General features: G+C 48.9%; 3 protein-coding genes across 3 annotated transcripts in view; 1 reads left to right on the top strand and 2 right to left on the bottom strand.

Moving 5' to 3' along the window:
- Nucleotides 1–4,305: 4,305 nt before the first annotated feature.
- On the top strand, nucleotides 4,306–10,696 carry WDR55 (WD repeat domain 55). The gene is made up of 7 exons (XM_007939005.1): nucleotides 4,306–4,496; nucleotides 9,284–9,384; nucleotides 9,471–9,558; nucleotides 9,676–9,855; nucleotides 9,939–10,038; nucleotides 10,124–10,293; nucleotides 10,381–10,696. The coding sequence occupies exons 1-7, from the start codon at nucleotides 4,306–4,308 to the stop codon at nucleotides 10,694–10,696; spliced, it is 1,146 nt and encodes a 381-aa protein (XP_007937196.1).
- Nucleotides 10,697–11,596: 900 nt separating this feature from the next.
- DND1 (DND microRNA-mediated repression inhibitor 1) lies at nucleotides 11,597–14,192 on the bottom strand. Its single transcript, XM_007939006.1, has 4 exons — nucleotides 14,169–14,192; nucleotides 13,915–14,032; nucleotides 13,092–13,553; nucleotides 11,597–12,054 (listed from the first exon to the last, which is right to left on the bottom strand). The coding sequence occupies exons 1-4, from the start codon at nucleotides 14,190–14,192 to the stop codon at nucleotides 11,597–11,599; spliced, it is 1,062 nt and encodes a 353-aa protein (XP_007937197.1).
- Nucleotides 14,193–14,899: 707 nt separating this feature from the next.
- HARS1 (histidyl-tRNA synthetase 1) overlaps nucleotides 14,900–19,575 on the bottom strand; it is an 18,951-nt gene continuing 14,275 nt past the window's right edge. The window contains exons 9-13 of the mRNA XM_007939007.2: nucleotides 17,484–17,611; nucleotides 17,144–17,386; nucleotides 15,649–15,765; nucleotides 15,344–15,490; nucleotides 14,900–14,971 (exon numbers count right to left, since the gene is read on the bottom strand). Of these exons, the coding sequence (XP_007937198.1) occupies nucleotides 14,900–14,971; nucleotides 15,344–15,490; nucleotides 15,649–15,765; nucleotides 17,144–17,386; nucleotides 17,484–17,611 (707 nt within the window). The remainder of the gene's footprint in view (nucleotides 14,972–15,343; nucleotides 15,491–15,648; nucleotides 15,766–17,143; nucleotides 17,387–17,483; nucleotides 17,612–19,575) is intronic.

A 19,575-nucleotide genomic window follows, 5' to 3' on the forward strand; every position in this document is an offset into this window, starting at 1 on the left:
CCTGTGTCCTTCCCTCCGTGCATTCCTGCCCCCTGAACTGTCTACTTGTGCATACACAGCCCATCTATTCTCCCATGATTGATCTCTCCAAGGAGTGTATCTACCTAATGTAAACATTCAGCTCATATGCTTCTTTTTGTTTGGCTAGAAGCCATGGGAGTGGGTTCAATTCCAGACCTGAAGGGCAGCTAGGGGCCATAGTCTCTGGTTCCATCAGGCTCCGTGAGACCAGCAAATCTGTTCCCTTTTTTTTTTTTTCCCAAATGATTCTGAGTTTTGTTCCACATCTTTCTCCCACTTTATCCTACATAGATCGCCTTCTAAGCGGATGACAGTGGTAGCCAGGCACCATGTAGTTCTTCTGGTCTCAGTCATATAGGCTGAGGATCACATCGTGTACCAGTCACTTGGACTAGTTGTTTCCGTGCGTCTTTGGTTTTCTTCTTCTTTGCTTTGGACGAGGAGAGACCCATCATTGCATCTAGATAGCTATTTGCAAGCTTTTAAGATCCAAGTCCTTACTTGTCAAAGTAGGACATGGAATGATGATTTTGTGTAGTGTGTTATGCCAATTGACCTTGACCTACAACCATGGTCCAGAGCCCACAGGTCCAACTACTCACTCCCTCTGGGTAGCTGGCTGTGGCCAAGAAGTAACTATTGTCTCTTTACAAATACACTTGTAGAAACATTGTCTGTCAGTGGCTTGATTTTTTGGAAGTAGATTGCCTGGGCCTTTCTTTTGAGGCACCACAGGGTACACTTGAACCTTCAGCCTTTCTGTCAGGAGCCAAGTGCATGAACTGTCACTATCCAGGGCATTTTCAGGAAGCCATCTTTGTTCATGGCACTTTGGAGGCTGAAATTAGGGCCTGACCCCAACAGCTCCTAAAATGGCTAATTTTAGATAATACATGATACTGTGGTCCCAGGGTTGTGGGTAGTTGTCCCAATTAGGAAAAAGGTCACAGAGCTAATGGCTCAGATGAATACCTAGAGGGTTCCTAGGAACAAAACCTGGGAGTTGACTTACAATTCAATGCCTGCAGGTACCACCAAACCTCATGGAAGTGACCAAGACCCTCTGGTTGTCACATAGTTGAGTGAAAAGGGTTCCCAACACCACATAACTGCTTTTGCATACAACCTCTCAGACCCCAGCCTTACTTCTTTGACCTCCTTTTTTTAAAAAAGGGTAGTGTTTTGGTTACTTAGCACTGCTCTCACAAGGATACATACCACAAATTGGATGGCTTGAACAAACAGGAGTTTATTTTTACAGTTTGGAGACTTTAAGTCCATGTTCAAAGTGCCAGGGTCTAGGGGCTGGGTGAAAGCCCCTTGGCCTTAGGCTTAAGGTCTGTCTCCTGCTCCCGGCCCACTGGAGCTAGAGGCTTTTCTTCACTCAGCTGCTGGCTGCTGAGGCTGACAAGCCCAAGGTCAACAAGTAACAAGGCATAGTCCTGATATTACCAGACCACACAGCAGGCCATTAATTCAAATCCATTGCAAGTCCCAAGGTCAGCAGAACATGGCAGGCTGCTGAACAACAACACAGCTACATACAGGGTTCAAGGGTGCCATCAGCTAGAGACCACTCCCAAATCTGCTGCTTACATACAAGAAGTAGCCCACATCCCTAAAGCAGCTACTCAGCTGCTTATGGTAGGTCCGTCCCACCATGGATTTGATTGCCAGTCTCATCATGGGGAATGACTACCACCAGCTGCCCATCCACTCAACCAGACCCAACCAAGTTGACATACAACTTTAACTGCCACAATTCCACTCCTTGTCAACATGGCACCTGTATAGATCTTCAATGGGTGGCATCTGTACAGATCTCCTTCACTGGGTGGCTCCAGTCCCCTAGTTCCTGAATGGCAACCTCACCCCCTTAGCCTGGCGGGCCCCGTTCCCCTCTCTCTTGGGCATGGCAGCCCTGCCCCCTCACCTTGGGCAGCTGCTATGACTCCATCCCACTGGCTCACACGAATGAGCAGCCCCACACTCCAGAACCAAGTTGGTGCAGGTCTGGCTCTTTGAAACCTAGGGGGCTGTGGTGGTTCCACCCCAAAGGCCATGGTTCTACTCTTGAGGGTAAGGCAGCTTTGCTTTCCATTTCCTTGGTGTCTCTGCTTCTGCCAATTAATGCCAAAGGGCAACCCACTCAACCCGGAATCTTCCTGCCCCAAAGGACACTTAGCTTTCTTGCTCTTTGGACTGGCCAACCTGCTACTCCATCTCATGCTGGTCTCTTCTGCCAATTAATGCTCAAAGGCAACCCACTCCACCAGGAAGCCGCCTACCCGATGGCATCCCACTTTCTCCTCTGTGGGCTGGTAAGGCTGTCACTGTCTCATGCTGATCTCTTGGCTCTGCTCCTGCCATCTCTCATGCCACATGCCAGGATCTCTCTGCCAGGGTCTTGGGTCAAGGATGCACTCCACTCCTGTTTCCACATTTTAAGTATCTGTCAGAGCAGCACCCCACTCTCTCAGTATCATATCGTGTTCTGGTTACCTAGTGCTGCTCTGACAAGAATATACCACAAATGGGATGGCTTCAACAAACAGGAGTTCTTCTTACAATTTGGAGGCTTTAAGTCCGAGTTCAAAGTGCCAGGCTCTAGGGGCTGGGTGAAAGCCCCTCAGCCTTGGGCTTCAGCTCTGCCTCTTGCTCCCGGCCCACTGAAGCTAGAGGCAACTCTTCACTCAGGCAGCTACTGGATGTTGAGGCTAACAAGCCCAAGGTCGACAAATAAAATGGCACAGTCCCAATGTTACCAAACCACATGACAGGCCATTAATTCAAGTCCATTCAAAGTCCCCAGGTCGACAGAGCATGGCAGGCTGCTGAACAACAACACAACTACATGCAGAGTTCAAGTGTGCCCTAAGCTAGAGACCATTCCCAAAGCTGCTTTTTATATAAGGGAAGTGGACTACATCCCTGAAGCAGCTATTCAGCTGCTTGTGGTAGATCTCACCATGGAGTTGATTGTCAGTGTCATCATGGGGAATAACTACCACCAGCTGCCCAGCCACTCAACCAGGCCCAACCAAGTTGACATAGAACTTCAACTACCACAGGTGGCCATCAGCACACACTCTTTCTTAGAAGGCCTAGCACCACAGCAATGTGAACTGGTTCCAGTTGCAGAGCCACATGCTCATTTTCTCCACCTTACAAACCCAAAGCAAACCTACTGCCATGGAGTTGATTGCGACTAATAGTGACCCTACAGAACAGAGCAGAACTGCCCCATAGGCTCTCTAAACCTGTAAATATGGAAGCAGACTGCATCTTTCTTCCATGGTTTGAACCTCTGAGCTTTTTGGTTAGGGGCCTAATACTTTACCCACTAAGGCACCAGAGCTCCCACCACCATACAACATGCTCCCATTTTTGTGGAACTTTTGGTAATTGGGATGTTTAAAATGCCAGTTGTGTGTTTTCCCCCTCAGCAACTCCTCACCAGCTCTAAACACTGCCAGCCTGTCCAGCAGAGCATCTGAAACCAAACTGTAGGAAGGGGCATAGGGCACACTGTTCCTTTGGCCACAAAGTTGGTGAGCTTTTGCGCGGGTCCGCTACGCCCGCTTGCTGCCTTCTCACGGCAAGGGCTTTTGCTACTTCCTTCCACAACAAGCACAAGGGCGGCCCGTGATGCTTGGAACGCCAGCCGGCCTCAGCAAATCTGAAACTGACTGTGGCCTGGCCTGCCACGCAACCAAGGAGCTATGCTTAAAACATTTGACTGCTAACAGAAAGGTCAGAGGTTCGAATCCACCAGCAGCTCCGAGGGAGCAAGTCGGCTTCCGTAAAGAATATGCCCTCTGGGCAGTCCTGTAAGAATCGACTGACAACAATGGGTTTGGTTTGGACTATCCTGACTTTTCGCTAGTTATGGCCTTTGGTTCCAACACTCCATCGACAACTGGCGTCCTTCCTATCACAACAGCTTGAAGCTCTCCTTATCAGTGATGAAAGACAGCACTAAACCGCCAGGATGGTACAGGGGGAGGGGGAAGGACTCATACATAGTTCACAACTTGACGTTGACAGGGAGGTTACCAAGCGTCGCACTGTCTACTTGCCTAAGCACCACCCTCAATCGGCTAAGAAAGTAGCCAACCCAAGGCGCAGTTCCTCCCAGACGGGCCCCGCCTCTTCTGGATCTTGAAAATGTTCAGGCGCCGTTTCCGGCCCCGCCCCCACTGCCGACTCAGAGGCCTTGGGCCAATCTTCCCTCTGCGTGGGGCTGACAGCCTCTGGGCGGTGCGGCTTGGAACTCTGGGGAGCATGGATGGCACGTGTGAAGAGAACTCGGCAGAGCATGGGAGCGACCAGGAGGATTCTGACTCCGCGGAGGCCCCAGTCCGGATCCGGGACACCCCGGAAGACATCGTGCTGGAAGCCCCAGCCAGCGGTCTGGCTTTCCATCCGGCCCGCGACTTGCTGGCGGCGGGGGACGTGGATGGGGACGTGTTCGTGTAAGTGTTGGTCGGGGCCACGGACGTGGTGGGGGCCGGGATTGCCCGTCCTAGAATCTCCCTGGGGTTGGAGCTGGAGTGAGGAGAGAGCAGAGAAATCTTGCGAGACCCAGCAAGCCTTATACGTTCAGTACCATATGTTGTTGTTGTTAGGTGCCATCAAGTCGACTTCGGCTCATAGCGACCCTATCTATGTACAACAGAACGAAAAACTGCCCCATTGTCCGCCATCCTTTAGTAGTCCTTGCTGTACTTTAAGCCCATCGTTGCAGCCATTGTGTCAATCCATCTTGTTGAGGGTTTTCCCGTTTTTTCGCTGACCTACTGCTTTACCTAGCATGATATCCTTCTCCAGGAATGGTCCCTTCTGATCACATGGCCAAAATGGGTGATACGAAGTCCAGCTATTCACGCTTCCAAGGAGCATTCTAGGAGCTCTGGTAGCACTACGGTTCAAACCCACCAGCCACTCCTCGGAAGGAAGGCTGGGCAATCTACTTCCGTAGTGATACTGCCTCGGAAACCCAAGGAGGGGTCGCTATGAGTCAGGTCCAACTCCACGGCACATGACAAGGAGTATTCTGGCCGCATTTCTTCCAGGGTAGATTTATTTCTTCTTTTGGCAGTCCACGGTGTTTTCAGTATTTTTCGCTAACACTGTAATTCAGAGGCATCAACTCTTCGGTCTTCATCTTCCTTATTCATTGTCAAGCTTTCTCATACATATGAGGCCATTGAAACTTGAAGTCTTGAAAGTGACATATTTGCTTTTAAACACTTTAAAGAAGTCTTTTGCAGAGGATTTCCCGGTGCAATACGTCATCTGATTTTTTGACTGTTGCTTCCATGAGTGTTGATTGTGAATCCAAGTAAAATGTAATCCCTGACTTCAGTCTTTTCTCCATTTATTGCGATGTTGCTTATTGGTCCAGTTGTGAGGATTTGTGTTTTTTTATGTTGAGGTCTAATTCATACTGAAGACTGTAGTCTTTTATCTTCATCAGTAAGTGGTTCAAATCATCCAGCAAGAAGGCTGTAACATTTGCCTTTTAATAAAGTAAACCAAAACCAAATTCGTCGCTGTCCAGTCAATTCTGACTCACAGCGACCCTATAGAAAGGAGTAGAGCTACCCCGTAGAGTTTCGTGGCTGAAAATGTTTACAGAAGTGGACTGCCACATTTTTCCTGTGGAGCACCGGGTGGATGCTACCTTTTGGTTAGCAGCCTAGTGCTTTAACCACTGTGCTATCAGGGCCCCTTTCCAATAAATTACTGCACAGAAATATTTTCAAAGAACTGAAAGGAGGCCAGAGTGTCTGGAATGTCGTAATGGAGCAGAGAGACTGTAGTAGGAGCAGAATCCAAAATAACATTTTTCATCAAAGTATTGCAACAGGCTCAGCAGGACCCTTTAATTTGCTTATTGCCCCTCTCAAATTTTTCATAAACACAAATCTGATTAGGTGCTGCCTTGATTAAATCCTTCAGTGGTCCACCAATGTTCTTTGCAGCACTCTTCACAATAGCCAAAAGGTGGAAACAACCTAAGTGTGTCCATCAACAGATAAATGGATAAATAAGATATATACACATATAAAATGGAATATTAGCCATAAAGAGAAATGAAGTCCTGATATGTGTCACAACATGGATAGACCCTTGAAAACATGCTGAGTGAAATAAGTAAGTCACAAAAGGACAAATACTGAATAGTCTCACGTATATGAAAGTAAAGCTTATTATTGGTTACCAGGGGTAGAAGGGAGGGGAAAGGGGAGTTGGTTTTTAGGAGGACACTGAGTTAATGTTAATGGTGGTAGAATATTTGGAAAAGGATAGTGATAGTTACACAGCATGAATGTAATCAATGTAATTGAGTTACACATGTAAAAATTGTCGAATCGGCACTACCAACAAGAAAAACTTCAGTGGCTTAGCCCTGCTCTTAGAATCGAGACAAAACTCCTTATTTTGGCTTTCAAGACTGGTACATACGCCCCATGCCTACTCTCCCCATTGCTTCCTATGCTCATTCATCCTCACCTTTTCATGTATCTTTAAGTCTCAGTTCCTTTGCACATGCTGTAGCTTCTACCTGGAAAATTCCTCTGCTTTCATTTTACCTACTGTCCCTCCATTCTCTTCCCTCTTCCTCCATGCTTCAGTCTAATTAGGTTACCTGTTAGATACTGCCATGGCACCAGGTACCTTTCCTTCATATAAAATTGACAATGATTTAATCATAAGGAATCCCTAGGTGGTGAGGATGGTTAGTGTGCTCAGCTGCAAACCAAAAGGTTGGAGGTTCGAGTCCATTTAGAGGCATCTAGGAAGAAAGCCAGGGAGCTCTGGTAGCGTAGTGCCTAAGGCACTTGACTGCTAACCAGAAGCCTGGCGGTTCAAACCCACCAGCTACTCCTGGGAAGGAAGGCTGGGCAATCTACTTCCATAGTGATACTGCCTCGGAAACCCAGGGAGGGGTCGTTATGAGTCGGGTCCAACTCGAAGGCACATAACAACAACAACAACAGGAAGAAGGCCCTGGCAATCTACTTCTGAAAAATCAACCATTGAAAATCCTATGGAGCACAGTTCTACTCTGACACGCATTGGATTGCCTTGAGTCCAGAAGGCAACTTGTTTGGTGTAATCATTCATCTGTTCGTGTAATTATTTGAATGCTTGTCTCCTTTGCTAAAGAAATGTTTTCCAGACTTTTCAAACTCACCCCACAGTAAAAAAGCCTTTTAAATTATGTCATTGAAGATTTTAACCAGGAGAGTTGTGCTATCAGATGTATTTATGACTATGTGTGAATATTGTTGAAATGGGAAACTTTTTGCTGCCTATATATTTAACACAGTAAAAAAAAAAAGGAGCAGGTTGCCTCCCCCCAGAAAAGTTAATACAAGTTGCTTAATGTATTTAAGCTTCATTTCCCTCATTAGCTGTAAAGGCTTTGATCAAATTAACTTCTACTTTCTCTTTTTTGGGAACTCTGGTGACTTAGTGCCTAAGGCATTTGACTGCTAACCAGAAGACTGGTGGTTCAAACCCATCAGGCACTCCTTGGAAGGAAGGTTGGTCAAGCTACTTCCATAGTGATGTTGTTATGTGCCGTTGAGTCAGACCCGACTCCTAGTGACCCCTCCTTGGGTTTCTGAGGCAGTATCACTACGTAGATTGCCCAACCTTCCTTCCGAGGAGTGGCTGGTGGGTTTGAACCGCCAGTCTCCTGGGTAGCAGTCAAGTGCCTTAGGCACTACGCTACCAGAGCTCCCTCGTAGTGATACTGCCTTGGAAACCCAAGGAGGGTTGCTATAAGTTAAAATCGACTCGACAGCAGTGAGTTTTTTTTTTTTCCTCTTCTTTGAAAACAGGAGTAATAATACCTATCGAGCAACTAATACAGTGCTTGAATACTGTTGTTCAACAAATGTTAAGTTTTTTCCAACTATCTGTATTATAGTGTCAGACACTTGGGAGTCATCTTAGACCTCCATGCTATACCTCCCCACTTCTCACCCCCCCAAGTTGCTTCAGTTATCAAGTTCTGTTCTGTTTCCCAGAGGATCTTAAATATACATCTTGGTTCTTTCCTTCTCCACCCTCAGTCATTGCCTTCTGGTGAGCCCTACTTCTCTCCATGACCGTTCTGAAGAGATCGCTTTTCCCTGTACGATTAAATTTAGACCTTTGTGGCCTACATGATCTTAAGCCCAGTTCAGCTTGTTTGCCCAGATTCAGCCATGCCACTTTCTTACCACTTCAACCTCCTCGTTCCTTGTCTTTGCTCTGGAAGAGACTTTGACATCTGCCAGGTGAACTGTTTATTTTTCAAAATCCAACACACATCATCGTCTCAGTTTGCTTTCCAGTGCTCTCTTCTCCCTTCCCAAGCATTCATTCAATCTGTGGCCGTTTCCATGCAAGGCATTGTGTTAGGCACTGGGACAAATAAGTAGGCCCAGTCCTGCTGTCCTGGAGTTTGTCAGTTATTTATTTAGCCCTTTTTGAGGGTCCACTCTGAGGCAGGCACTAAGGATCCTCTCTAGATAGCTTAAAGATTGGTGATGCCTCTTTGATCAGTCTCTGTTTTGAACTTATCTCCTTTTCAACACCTGGTCACAATGTGGTGTAATTGTGGATTTCTCTTGCTCCTGCCACCTGGAGTACAAGAGCCCTGCTTTACTGATTTTTTCTTCTTCTTCTCTACTTCTGGGCCTGATCTTCTTTCATTTATTTAACACTCATTTCTTGCCTCCAGTGGTCCAAGCCCACTCTTTTCACAAGGTGGGGCTTTTAAGAGTGAAACAGGGAGGTAGAGACACTCCGTGGAGAGATGAGTCATGGGAGCACAGAAGGGTTGTGTATGCACAGAGAGCCAGGGGCGGGGGAATAGTAATTATGGGGAGAAAGTGAGAGGTGAGCTGTTGTGGGAAATTACAGTCAATGTCATGAGACAAAATATATGTGAGCTGCTGTATGGAAAGTGAATTTTCTCTGTAAGCTTTCACCCAAATCACAATAAAGATTTTAAAAAAAAGTGAAATGGGTGGGGTGGGAAGGAGATCACAGAATCCCTCAGCAAATATACTGTGAATTAATGCATATAAAATGAGAGATCTAACATTTGAAGCTCACTAAAAATGGGATGGTAAGCTCATTGGGCTTGGAGTATACAAACAGGAACTCCTAGGTAGGTGGAAGGTTGGTGGTTGGTCTCTCCTTCCATGCATCTGAGGAGGGGTCTAGGGTCATTCACAACCCCCTCCTCTCTCCTCAGCTTTTCTTACTCCTGCCAAGAGGGAGAAACCAAGGAGCTCTGGTCCTCGGGCCACCACCTCAAGTCTTGCCGGGCTGTGGCCTTCTCTGAAGATGGACAGAGTGAGTACTGGGGAAGGCAGCTAGCAGTATGGTGGTGTGAAGGGAGCAGTGAGCAGCACCATGACCTGGGTACCTTTTTCCCCTAGAACTTGTGACTGTCTCCAAGGACAAAGCCATCCACATTCTAGATGTGGAGCAGGGGCAATTGGAAAGACGCATTTCTAAGGCTCATGGGTAAGGGGACCCAACTGTATATGGGTGTGTGCATGCAGACAAGAGGTGAGGTGAGGGGCAAGAACTGGATCCCTATTGGGATAAAGATGCTCTGAAGTTTTACATCTGTGTCCTCAGAGCCCCTATCAACAGTCTGCTGCTGGTGGATGAGAATGTTCTGGCCACTGGGGATGACACAGGTGGCGTCCGGCTCTGGGACCAGCGGAGGGAGGGCCCCTTAATGGATATGCGACAGCATGAGGAGTACATCGCCGACCTGACTGTGGGCCCAGCTAAGAAGCTGCTGCTGACAGCCAGGTACAACCTCAAAGCTGCCTCCCTGTATTAAATGTCTCCCTCAAAGACAGCTTATGACCAACCTATTGCTCTGCTCTCCATAGTGGGGACGGCTGCCTTGGCGTTTTCAACATCAAGAGGCGTCGGTTTGAGCTGCTGTCAGAGCCTCAGTCTGGGGATCTGACCTCTGTAACGCTCATGAAGGTATAGTTAGATATGGTGAAAAGGGGGTATGCTAGGGCCTTTGTCCTAGGTGGCTCCACAGACTGTGTTCCCTATCTCCCTGTAGTGTGGGAAGAAGGTGGCTTGTGGCTCCAGTGAAGGTACCATCTACCTTTTCAACTGGAATGGCTTTGGGGCCACAAGTGACCGCTTTGCCCTGAGAGCCGAGTCCATCGATTGCATGGTTCCGGTCACTGAGAATCTGCTGTGCACTGGCTCCACTGACGGAGTCATCAGGTGAGTGAAGCCAGGGGGGCCCTGGGGTCACAGAAAGGCAAGGTAGGCCCAGCTAGCCAGTACTAACGCTCTTCTCTCCCTGTCCAGGGCTGTGAACATCCTGCCGAACCGAGTGGTGGGCAGTGTGGGCCAGCATGCTGGGGAGCCCGTGGAAGAGCTGGCCCTCTCCCACTGTGGCCGCTTCCTGGCGAGCAGTGGCCACGACCAGCGCCTCAAGTTCTGGGACATGACCCAGTTGCGGACTATGGTGGTAGATGACTACCGTCGGCGTAAGAAAAAGGGAGGGCCGCTGCGGGCCCTAAGCAGCAAGGCATGGAGCACTGATGACTTCTTTGCAGGGCTGAGGGAGCTGGAAGACTCTATGACACATGGGGAAGAGGACAGTGAGGACGACAGTGACTGAGGGAGCTCTCCGGGTCGTCACTCAGCAGGCAGAGTCTTGCTTCCTGGGCTGGATCATGAGGGGCTGTCTTTGTGCAGCTAGTCTCTGGGTGGATGATTGGTTGCACTCGACTACTAATCTAAGAGCTGGCAGCTTAAACCCTCTCAGTGCTGCTGTGGAACAAAGGCCTGGAAATCTGCTTCTGTAAAGATTACAGCTGAGAAAACCCTATGGAATAGCTACTCTTTAAGAAAGAAGTGGGGTCACCATGAGTCAGAACTGACTTGATGACAATGTGTCTCTCCCTCCCGAATTGTGCAGCTCAGGAATATGCGGAGATAGAAGCCCAGGACTCGGGGTGATGCACTGGGGAATGGTCCTTGCCCTTCAATAGATGTTCACTTTGCCAGTGTGAGGAAGACAAAACTCTCAGCTGGGGCAAGACAATACAGACACAATGTACACCAACCAGGGGTTTAATATAAATACAACCAGCATAGAAAAACTCAAAACTATACATAAACGAAAACCAGAATGCCAAATGGTGGGGGCGAAGGGCAGACTGTCTGATCCTTTGGCTCAGCAAGCCCCCAAATAAAAATGAACCAAAATGATATTAAGAAAATGAAAGAGATTCATGCTAAGCTGTGGGAAGGGAGGAGAAGGTGTAGGTGTGTGTGTGTGTGTCACACAGGGAATCCACCAAAAAGACAACAAAGTCCAGTTAGATCCTGGGTTGGGAGGAAGACCAGGTCCCTCACCACAACTTAGACAGGTGCTATGGGCTCTGCCCCAGCAGAGAGCATATGTCAGGCCTGGAGCAGGGCTCATGCCCCTCCCCCTTTTGGGCTTAGATGGTGGCCACCCAGGCCTGCTGGGCTCTGCCTACCGCTTCAGGTTGCCTGTGGAAAGAGGATGGGGTCACTGCTTAACCATAGTACCTGCCTCAGGCCCAGGAGAGCACAGGAGGCTGGTTCCAGACTCACTCAGTGCTTCCAGCAGCCGTGCAGACACAGCATCCTTGGCCACCTCATGCCCATCCTGCCCTTCTGGGGCCAGCACAACCCAGATGAGGCCACTGTAGGGCAATGGATGCCCGGGGATCACCACCTGGTACCAGAAGCAGTGCCAGCCAGCAGGGCCTGTGCCTAAGCACTTGGTGAGGAACACAGGGCTGCCTAGCCTCATCTGCTGGCAGAGCAGTTGCAGGGCAGCTCGAGCTCCTTGGGGCCCTAGCTTGTCCCTTGCCAGGGCAAATCGGCGGCACTCTGGTTGTAGGCACAGAGGTGAGGGACCCATAAACTGCTGGCGGAGTCGCTGCTTCACATCTGGCTTGAGCCACTCCACAGTCACCTGCTCTCCACAGAGGCACAGTTGTCCTGCAAGACAAAGGCAGAGACAAGGGCATGTTTGAGTCCTGGGCCTAAATCCCCAACCCTGTGGTGTCATAGAGGCCTAGGTTTAATTTCTTTCCATTTACACCTGGAATGACTTTGGGCAAGTTAAATAATGTCCCTAGGCATCACTGTCTTTATTTATAACAGAGGTTTAATTGCTACCTTCTAAGTTCCTATGGAGGAGCTCTGGTAGCATAGTGCCTAAGGCACTTGACTGCTAACCAGAAGTCTGGCGGTTCAAACCCACCAGCCACTCCTTGGAAGGCAGATGGGCAATCTACTTCCGTAGTCATACTGCCTCAGAAACCCACGGGGGGTTGCCCTGAGTCAGGTCAGACTCAACCGCACATAAACAACAAGTTCCAATGGAGGAAGGTTGGACAATCTACTTCTGTGCCCAAGTCCTCACAATGGAAGGCACAAAACAACACAAGTTTCTATGGACTGAGTACTGGTTGAGGCAGGCCTACTTCATTACCATCTTAATAGCTCACCTCTATTGTGAGTGCTTGCTCTGAATTCAATTCTCACAACGGTGTGAAGATAAAAGATAAAGTGCTTAATTGGACTGCCTTGGGCAAACCCACTCAAACATTTCTAAGGTGGGAGGAAACAACTGTTTGGAGTGTTGAAGATTAAAGCTGGAGATAATGCAGGAGACCTGTTAAGTTTAGGTAAGTGGCAGCCGGTAGCATCACGAAAATAGTGTACAGTTGCAAACTCTGAAATGCTTGATCTTAAGAATTTTAATAAATAACATACTATACTGGTGTGTATAAAGTGCCTAACAAGAAGAGCTTTACCCCCAACCAGCCGCCTGTTGTGTGCCCTGGAGTGAGACCCACTCATAGTGACCCCTCCTTGGGTTTATTGCTTACAGAAGTAGATTGCCCAACCTTCCATCAGAGGAGTAGCTGATAGGTTTGAACCGCCAGCCTTCTGGTTAGCAGTCAAATGCCTTAGGCACTACGCTACCAGAGCTCCTTCCTACCAGCCGCCTAGTAGCCTCTTTCCCTTACCTTCCACTAGAGCCTTTTTGGCCATGGCAGCAGCGCGATGCGAGCTGAATTTGAGCAGCGCAATTTGAGCAATCGCCTGCCCCGGGCTGGGCAGCAGCAGCGCCTCCTGCAGGTCGGAACTCAGCGGCTGCAGCGCGAGCACTAGAGCGCAGCGGCTCAGACCCGGCGGCAGCCCGTCCACGCTCAGCTCGCACTTCTCGGTGCTGCGGCACACGAGGAGTGGGCAGGAGGGCCGCAGCTGGTGGTTGTGCAGCGTGGCGATGGCAGCCTGTGCCCCACGCCGCGAGCTGTAGCGAGCGTAGGCGAAGCCACGGTTCAGGCCGCTGAAGGTCATCATTAGGCGGAACTCGTAGAGGCGGCCCACGCGCTGGAACAGTGGGATCAGCTGATGCTCGTACACGTCCTGGGGAAGGCGCCCGATGAACACCTCGGACCCGGCCGGCGGCGGGCTGCCTACCCAGCCTGGGAGCAGGAAGGAGGGCACTGTCATTCACCGTGATCGTTCCAGGTTCAGGACCCAGAGCAGAAGGGGCCTATGTGCGCAAACGTCTGTGAAATAGGTACAACACCATACGCCGGGGCTGGTGGCATAATGAGGGGGCTCACACAAAATGGATGCACCGTAAGACTGGCACCCATGTTCGAAGGGAAAGGTGCTTGGGAGCCACAGACAAGCAGTTTCTTTTTGCCTGGGGTGTTAATCTGCGTAGCTAGGGGTTTTTGTCGGTGTAGCCCTCAGAGCACGCCCCTCCCCCAAAAGAGGCTGGTCGGGGCCGTCCAGGCTGGAGTAATCAGGTAGACGCAGGGGCTGGAGCTACCGTACCTGGGGGCGGCCCGCCATACTTCCTCTGCCCGTTCACCTGCACCAGTCGGATACCCGTCTCCCTGACCCACGCCTCCAGCGCCGCCTTGTTCTCTGGATTCACCTTCTCACACCATAGCTGAGGGAAAGGGCATAATGGAACCCTGGTTCGCCCCGTCCACCTCTGCTTCGCTCCTGGAGCTGGGACCGCTATATTTTCCCCCTCTCCGAGCAGGTGGTGGGTAACGGCACCCCCTTTGTCACCAGCTACTCACCTCACACTCCCGCTTGGACTGCATGGCTCACCCGCTGGCCCGCTCGTACCCTCTATAACTTCCTCCCCAAAGGCCTCTGGAAGTTTCCCGTCCGTCCATCCCCCAAACTCTCATTGGCTCTGATCATGACCCCGCCTTCCAAGGGGTGGGGATATCCACCGCACGTGCGCCATGGGCCTTCGGACCCGCAGGTGAAAGCTATAAACTCTAGTGGGTGCGTGTGCATGCAACCCCACCCCCTAAGAAGTGGCTCACTAACGTACTGGGTGGAAGCTGGCGGCGAGAACCCAGGAATACCATTCATCCTGGGGAAGGGGCTACTATAAAGCTTTCTCATTTTCCACCACTAAAGTGGCCTGAATGAGAGGGGTCCCAGGCTGCGGTGGGGAAGGCTGGGCTAGGGGCCAGTGACACAGGCAAGATCCAGTAGTTGAAGCGTTTTATTGGACCTTTGCCCATCGGTTGTGGGGAGGCAGTCCCTCCATCTTGTGCAGTAGAGGCCAGCAGACCAAATGAGGCCCCCAGGGCCATCCTGTGAAACGGTGTAGCACTTGGGCCATTTTGCCAGTGATTACCAATAAAATAATTATAATAATAAAAAGTCTCTGCTCTGACCATTCTTCAGGTCTTCCTGCCAGAACAGAAATATGCAGAGCTGTTGAAGTACATACGCAGTTTTGTCTTAGCCCCAAGTAGTGCCAGTTTCACTATGCTCTGATAGTTTCCTCAGTTCAGCAGATGCATAGGGGCTGGCTTGTTCTCTTTTTGATTTCCTCCACAAGGTCTTCTCTTCTGACGTCCACCTGGGCAGGATGGGGGAAGGGAGGAGAAGGTGGTATGAGCATCTTCCACTCTAAGGCTTCCTGAAAACCCACTCCTTCCTAGTCATGCGACTTGGCTCAGCTGGGAGCAGGAACCTATCTAACATCCCAGGATAGACAATGCCTCGGGGGAGCCAGAAATACAGGATAGACAGGGTGATGGAAAGGTTACCCTACTGTGACCACAGTAGCAGATGCCATTTATTAAGCATGTACTGTGTGTCAGGCCATTAAGTCCTTTATGAGTAGGTACTAATATGAATGCTAGGCTTTTTTGCTCAGGTCTTTAACAGGCAGGGGCTGACAACATGCAACACATTCCCTCTCCCTCAGCCTTCCTGCCTACCCCCTCACCTCTTCCCTGCGAGCCACTGAACGGAGCTTGATGACCCCATCCTTGAGTTCCTGCTCTCCAATAATGGCCACCAGTGGGATGCCTGCCTCCTCACAGTACTGCAACTGGTTCAGTAACTTCGGGTTCTTCTTGTAGAGCAGCTCAGCCTGCAGAGGACAGAACAGAAGAGAGCTTCTGCAGCTCTCAGGCCCAGGTTGGCACCTTGTTCTTAGTTCTATCCCAAGAAATCACTATATATGAGCTTTTATTTAGCCTGGGCTCAATACTCCCAAGTTGGCTGCTATGTGGGGCTTGCCTTCTGTACCTTGATCCCAGCATCCCATAGCTCTGAGACGAGCTTCAGTCTCTCCTCTAGCAGCTTCTTTTGTGCAGATGCCACAAGCACCTGTGTCTCTGTGGTCCGTACCTTCTCCTCCAAAGCCTGAGGACAGGGTAGATAAGAGTTACAGCTCGGTTAGCCTTCACAACACCTTCAAGGAGCAAACAGAGCAGGCTCCAGTCAGGATTTTCAGAGACTGGGCCCAACTCAGCAAGCTCCACCAGGGCAGGGGTCTACTTTTCTCATCATCTGGCTATTGGACTAGACAGGATAGCTCTTAGAAAACAAAATAAATGAACTGACTGGGTTGTACACATGACTTATCAAAATAAATAGCTGAGGGCAAGGGTAAAGGTAGCTTAATTACAGTAACCTTGAGCTCATCTCCATCTAGAGCTCAAAAGAATGGTCACCCAGAAGTGACCCTATTAACCCAATCCTGGGCAATCAAACCATCTCTGGTAGTTCTGGTCCCTACTTATTACCTGCCCACTAAAGACCATGTCTCTTCTGCTTCAGCTACAGGGCACAACTCAGGGTATGTGTGTTTTGGGGAGAGAATACTGCTGCTGCCCCCTTTTTCTGGAAAATGACTCTCACAGTTGTTACTGATTAGTGTCCCCCCAGAATATGTGTTGGAATTTTAACCTCTATACTTGCGAATGTAATCCTGTTTCAAAATAGGGTTCTTCTGTGTTATGTTAATTAGGTCATACCCTAATAGGGTGAGTTCTAAATCTAATCATTTTTGAGTTCCTGAAAGGGCAGATTAGACAGATATACTGCATTTTTGCAAATAATGTGCCCATGCATATAATATGCACAGCATACACAGGAAACTAATGTGTGAGGGGATTGCAGAGTTAGGGAAAACTGTATATAACACATGCATTACTTGTGTAAAAATACTGTATACACACATATGTGGCAAAACATATGCCCTGTGAGGACCATCTACAAGCCAAGGAACCAAGGAACTCCTGGGGCTACTGAGAAGGAAGAACTGACCCAGCCAAGAACCTGATTTGGACTTTTAGCCTACAGTACTGTGAGAAAACAAATTTCTATTCTTTAAGCCACCCAATTGTGGTATTTCTGTTATGACAGCACTAGGAAACTAAGACAATAGTTCTTACAACATAAAATGCCTACTAGAACAGTGACCTCATTTGGGAAACATGGGTGGTTCCAATCTAGAGAAGGGATGGGACCAATGAGAAGGTTACTGCAACAGGATCCCCTACAGGATGAAAACAACCAGCCAGCTAAGACAGTGGCAACAAAGGAGGGCTTGAGGCCATGTGGGGCTTCCCTAGTATTACTACAGGTGCTAGAGAGCCAAGTCAGGCTTCAGAGAGATACCAGGGCTCAGATGCATACTTGACCAAAGCAGCACCATTTGCCCTGTTGGAATTCAAAGACTGCTCCGGTGCTGTCACCTGCCTAGACCTTTTCTACCTAATGCCTAGGACCTACCTACCTCCAGCCTCTGCTCCACGATGGAGAAAATCCGTTCCACCCCAATGCTGAGCCCCACGCACGGCACCTTGCGCCCTTTGGGGTCAAACATGCCAACAAGTCCATCATAGCGCCCACCAGCAGCCACACTGCCCACGCCCACGGGCTCTTCCCCTGCTTGGGCTGGGGTCTGTAGCAGCACTGCCTCATATATCACCCCGGTATAGTAGTCCAGTCCTCGAGCAAGGCTCAGGTCAAAGGAGATCTGTGGGGACAAGGACATGGTCAGTACCAGATGAGAGTCAGGACCTGAAGCCCCAGAACTAACCTAGGGACACTTTGTTGTTCCCAATTTGACTCACCTTGTCAGCAATGCTAAACAGCGTCAAATACTCAAACAGCAGCTTCAGGTCTCCGAGGCCCTCCAAGGCCTGCTTGTTTTGGGATAGTTTAGGATCCTGGAGCAGCTGCTCCACAAGGGATACTCCACCTGAGGTGACAGATTCATGAGCCAGACTGACTGACAAGGTAGGGACCCTGCCTTCTTTTTTCTTTTTTTAATTGTGATCTGGGTGGAAATTTATAGAGCAAATTCACTTCCACACAGCAGTTCACATACACTTTGTCTCATGACATTGACTGTAATTCACCCCAATGCAACAGCTCCCCTCCCACTTCCTCCCCAGTTACCTCTTCCCTGTGTCCATCCCTCCATGCACTCCTGCCCCCTGAGCTGTCTCCCTGTGCATAAGCAGCCCTTCTTTCTCCCATGCTTGTTCTCTCCAAGGAGTGTATCTACCTCAGGGAAATGTTCAACACATACACCTGTCTTTTGTTTGGCTGGAAGCCACAGGTGTGTGTTTAATTCCAGACCTGAAGGACAGTTAGGGGCCATAGTCTCAGTGGTTCCACCAGGCTCTATCAGACCAGCAAACCTGGTCTCCCCCACTTTTTTTTCACAAATGATTTTGAGTTTTGTCCACATTGTTCTCCCTCTCTATCTTGGATCTCCTACATAGATCCCCCTCCAAGTGGATGACAGTAGGAGCCAGGCACCATCTAGTTCTTCTGGTCTCATACTTGTATAGGCTGCGGATCGCATGGTGTACCAGTTGCTAAGACTAATTATTTCCATGAATCTTTGGTTTTCTTTATTCGTCTTTGCTCTGAACAAGGAGAGACCCATCGTTCCATCTAGATGGCTGCTTGGAAGCTTTTAAGATCCCAGTCGCTACTCGCCAAAGTAGGATGTGGAACAATGTTTTATGTAGTATGTTATGCCAATTGAGCTTGATGTCCCCTGTGACTATGGTCCCAAGCCCACTGGTTCAACTACTCAGTCCCTCTGGGTAGCTGGCTGTGACCAAGAAGTGACTATAACCTTGTCCTTTGTCAGCTCTACTATATACCTGGGAATTCTTACAGCTCATACAAACACACTTATAGGACCATTGCCTGCCAATCCTATATATGGTCTTGGGTACACTCCCTGGTTCATAGACATACCTAATAGTTCAGCCTGTCTACCCATCTATCCACCTGTATACCCATGTTTGCCTCCACTGACAATGCAGTACTGTATGTGCAAAACGGATCATCATCTTTGTTGTCTGTACCTCCCATGTACCTCTCTCTGTCTTCCTCTTCCTCAATGCCATCATGTTGATCACTCACATTTGGTATATTGCTCTTCTCTTCACCCAATACTTATCTCTACCTAACAATGTCCCCTCCCCTCCCCTCCCACCCCTGGTAACCAACAAAGAAAATTTCCTTCCATACGTAAACCTTTCCTTGACTTTTACAATAACAGACTAATATAATATTTATCCTTCTGTGATTGACTTCTTTCACTCAGCACAATGTCCTCCAAGTTCATCCACAGTACGCAGTATTTTACAGATTCTACATTATTCTTTAGGGTTGCATAGTATTCCATTGTGTGTATGTACCATACTTTGGTTATCCATTCCTCAGTCAAATCTAGGTTGTCGCTATCTTTTGGCTATTATGAACAGTGCTACGATGAACATGAGTGTGCATATATCTGCTCTCGTCATGGCTCTCACTTCTTTAGGATATATGCCTAGTAATGGAATGGCTGTGTCAAATGGTATTTCTAATTCCAACTTTTTAAGGAATCGCCATACCACTTTCCACAGTGGTTGTACCATTTTCCAGTCCCACCAGCCCAGTATGAGAGCCTGAATCTCTCCACATCCTCGCCAGCATTTGTTATTTTCTGTCTTGTTGAACTTTGCTACTAGTGCTGGGGCAAGACGGTAACCTACTGTTGTTTTGATTTGCGTCTCTCTAATAGCTGTTGTTGTTGTTGTTATGTGCCATTATGTCGAACCCGACTCACAGTGACTCCTCCTTGGGTTTCCAAGGCAGTATCACTACGGAAGTAGATTGCCCCATCTTCCTTCCGAGGAGTGGCTGGTGGGTTTGAAC

This window comes from Orycteropus afer, unplaced genomic scaffold (genome assembly GCF_000298275.1).
Source record: "Orycteropus afer afer isolate SDZICR_OR568_19922 unplaced genomic scaffold, OryAfe1.0 scaffold00056, whole genome shotgun sequence".
NCBI classification, from domain to species: domain Eukaryota; kingdom Metazoa; phylum Chordata; class Mammalia; order Tubulidentata; family Orycteropodidae; genus Orycteropus; species Orycteropus afer.

Bases quoted from the DNA above. Each gene is read 5' to 3' on its own strand.
- DND1 (XM_007939006.1), bottom strand. From the start codon at position 14,192: ATGCAGTCCAAGCGGGAGTGTGAG. The intron at 14,033-14,168 runs GTGAGTAGCTGG...CCTTTCCCTCAG, and splicing joins AGTCCAAGCGGGAGTGTGAG to CTATGGTGTGAGAAGGTGAA. The intron at 12,055-13,091 runs GTAAGGGAAAGA...TTTGTCTTGCAG, and splicing joins CAAAAAGGCTCTAGTGGAAG to GACAACTGTGCCTCTGTGGA.
- WDR55 (XM_007939005.1), top strand. From the start codon at position 4,306: ATGGATGGCACGTGTGAAGAGAACTCGGCAGAGCATGGGAGCGACCAG. The intron at 9,856-9,938 runs GTACAACCTCAA...TGCTCTCCATAG, and splicing joins AAGCTGCTGCTGACAGCCAG to TGGGGACGGCTGCCTTGGCG. The intron at 10,294-10,380 runs GTGAGTGAAGCC...CTCCCTGTCCAG, and splicing joins TCCACTGACGGAGTCATCAG to GGCTGTGAACATCCTGCCGA.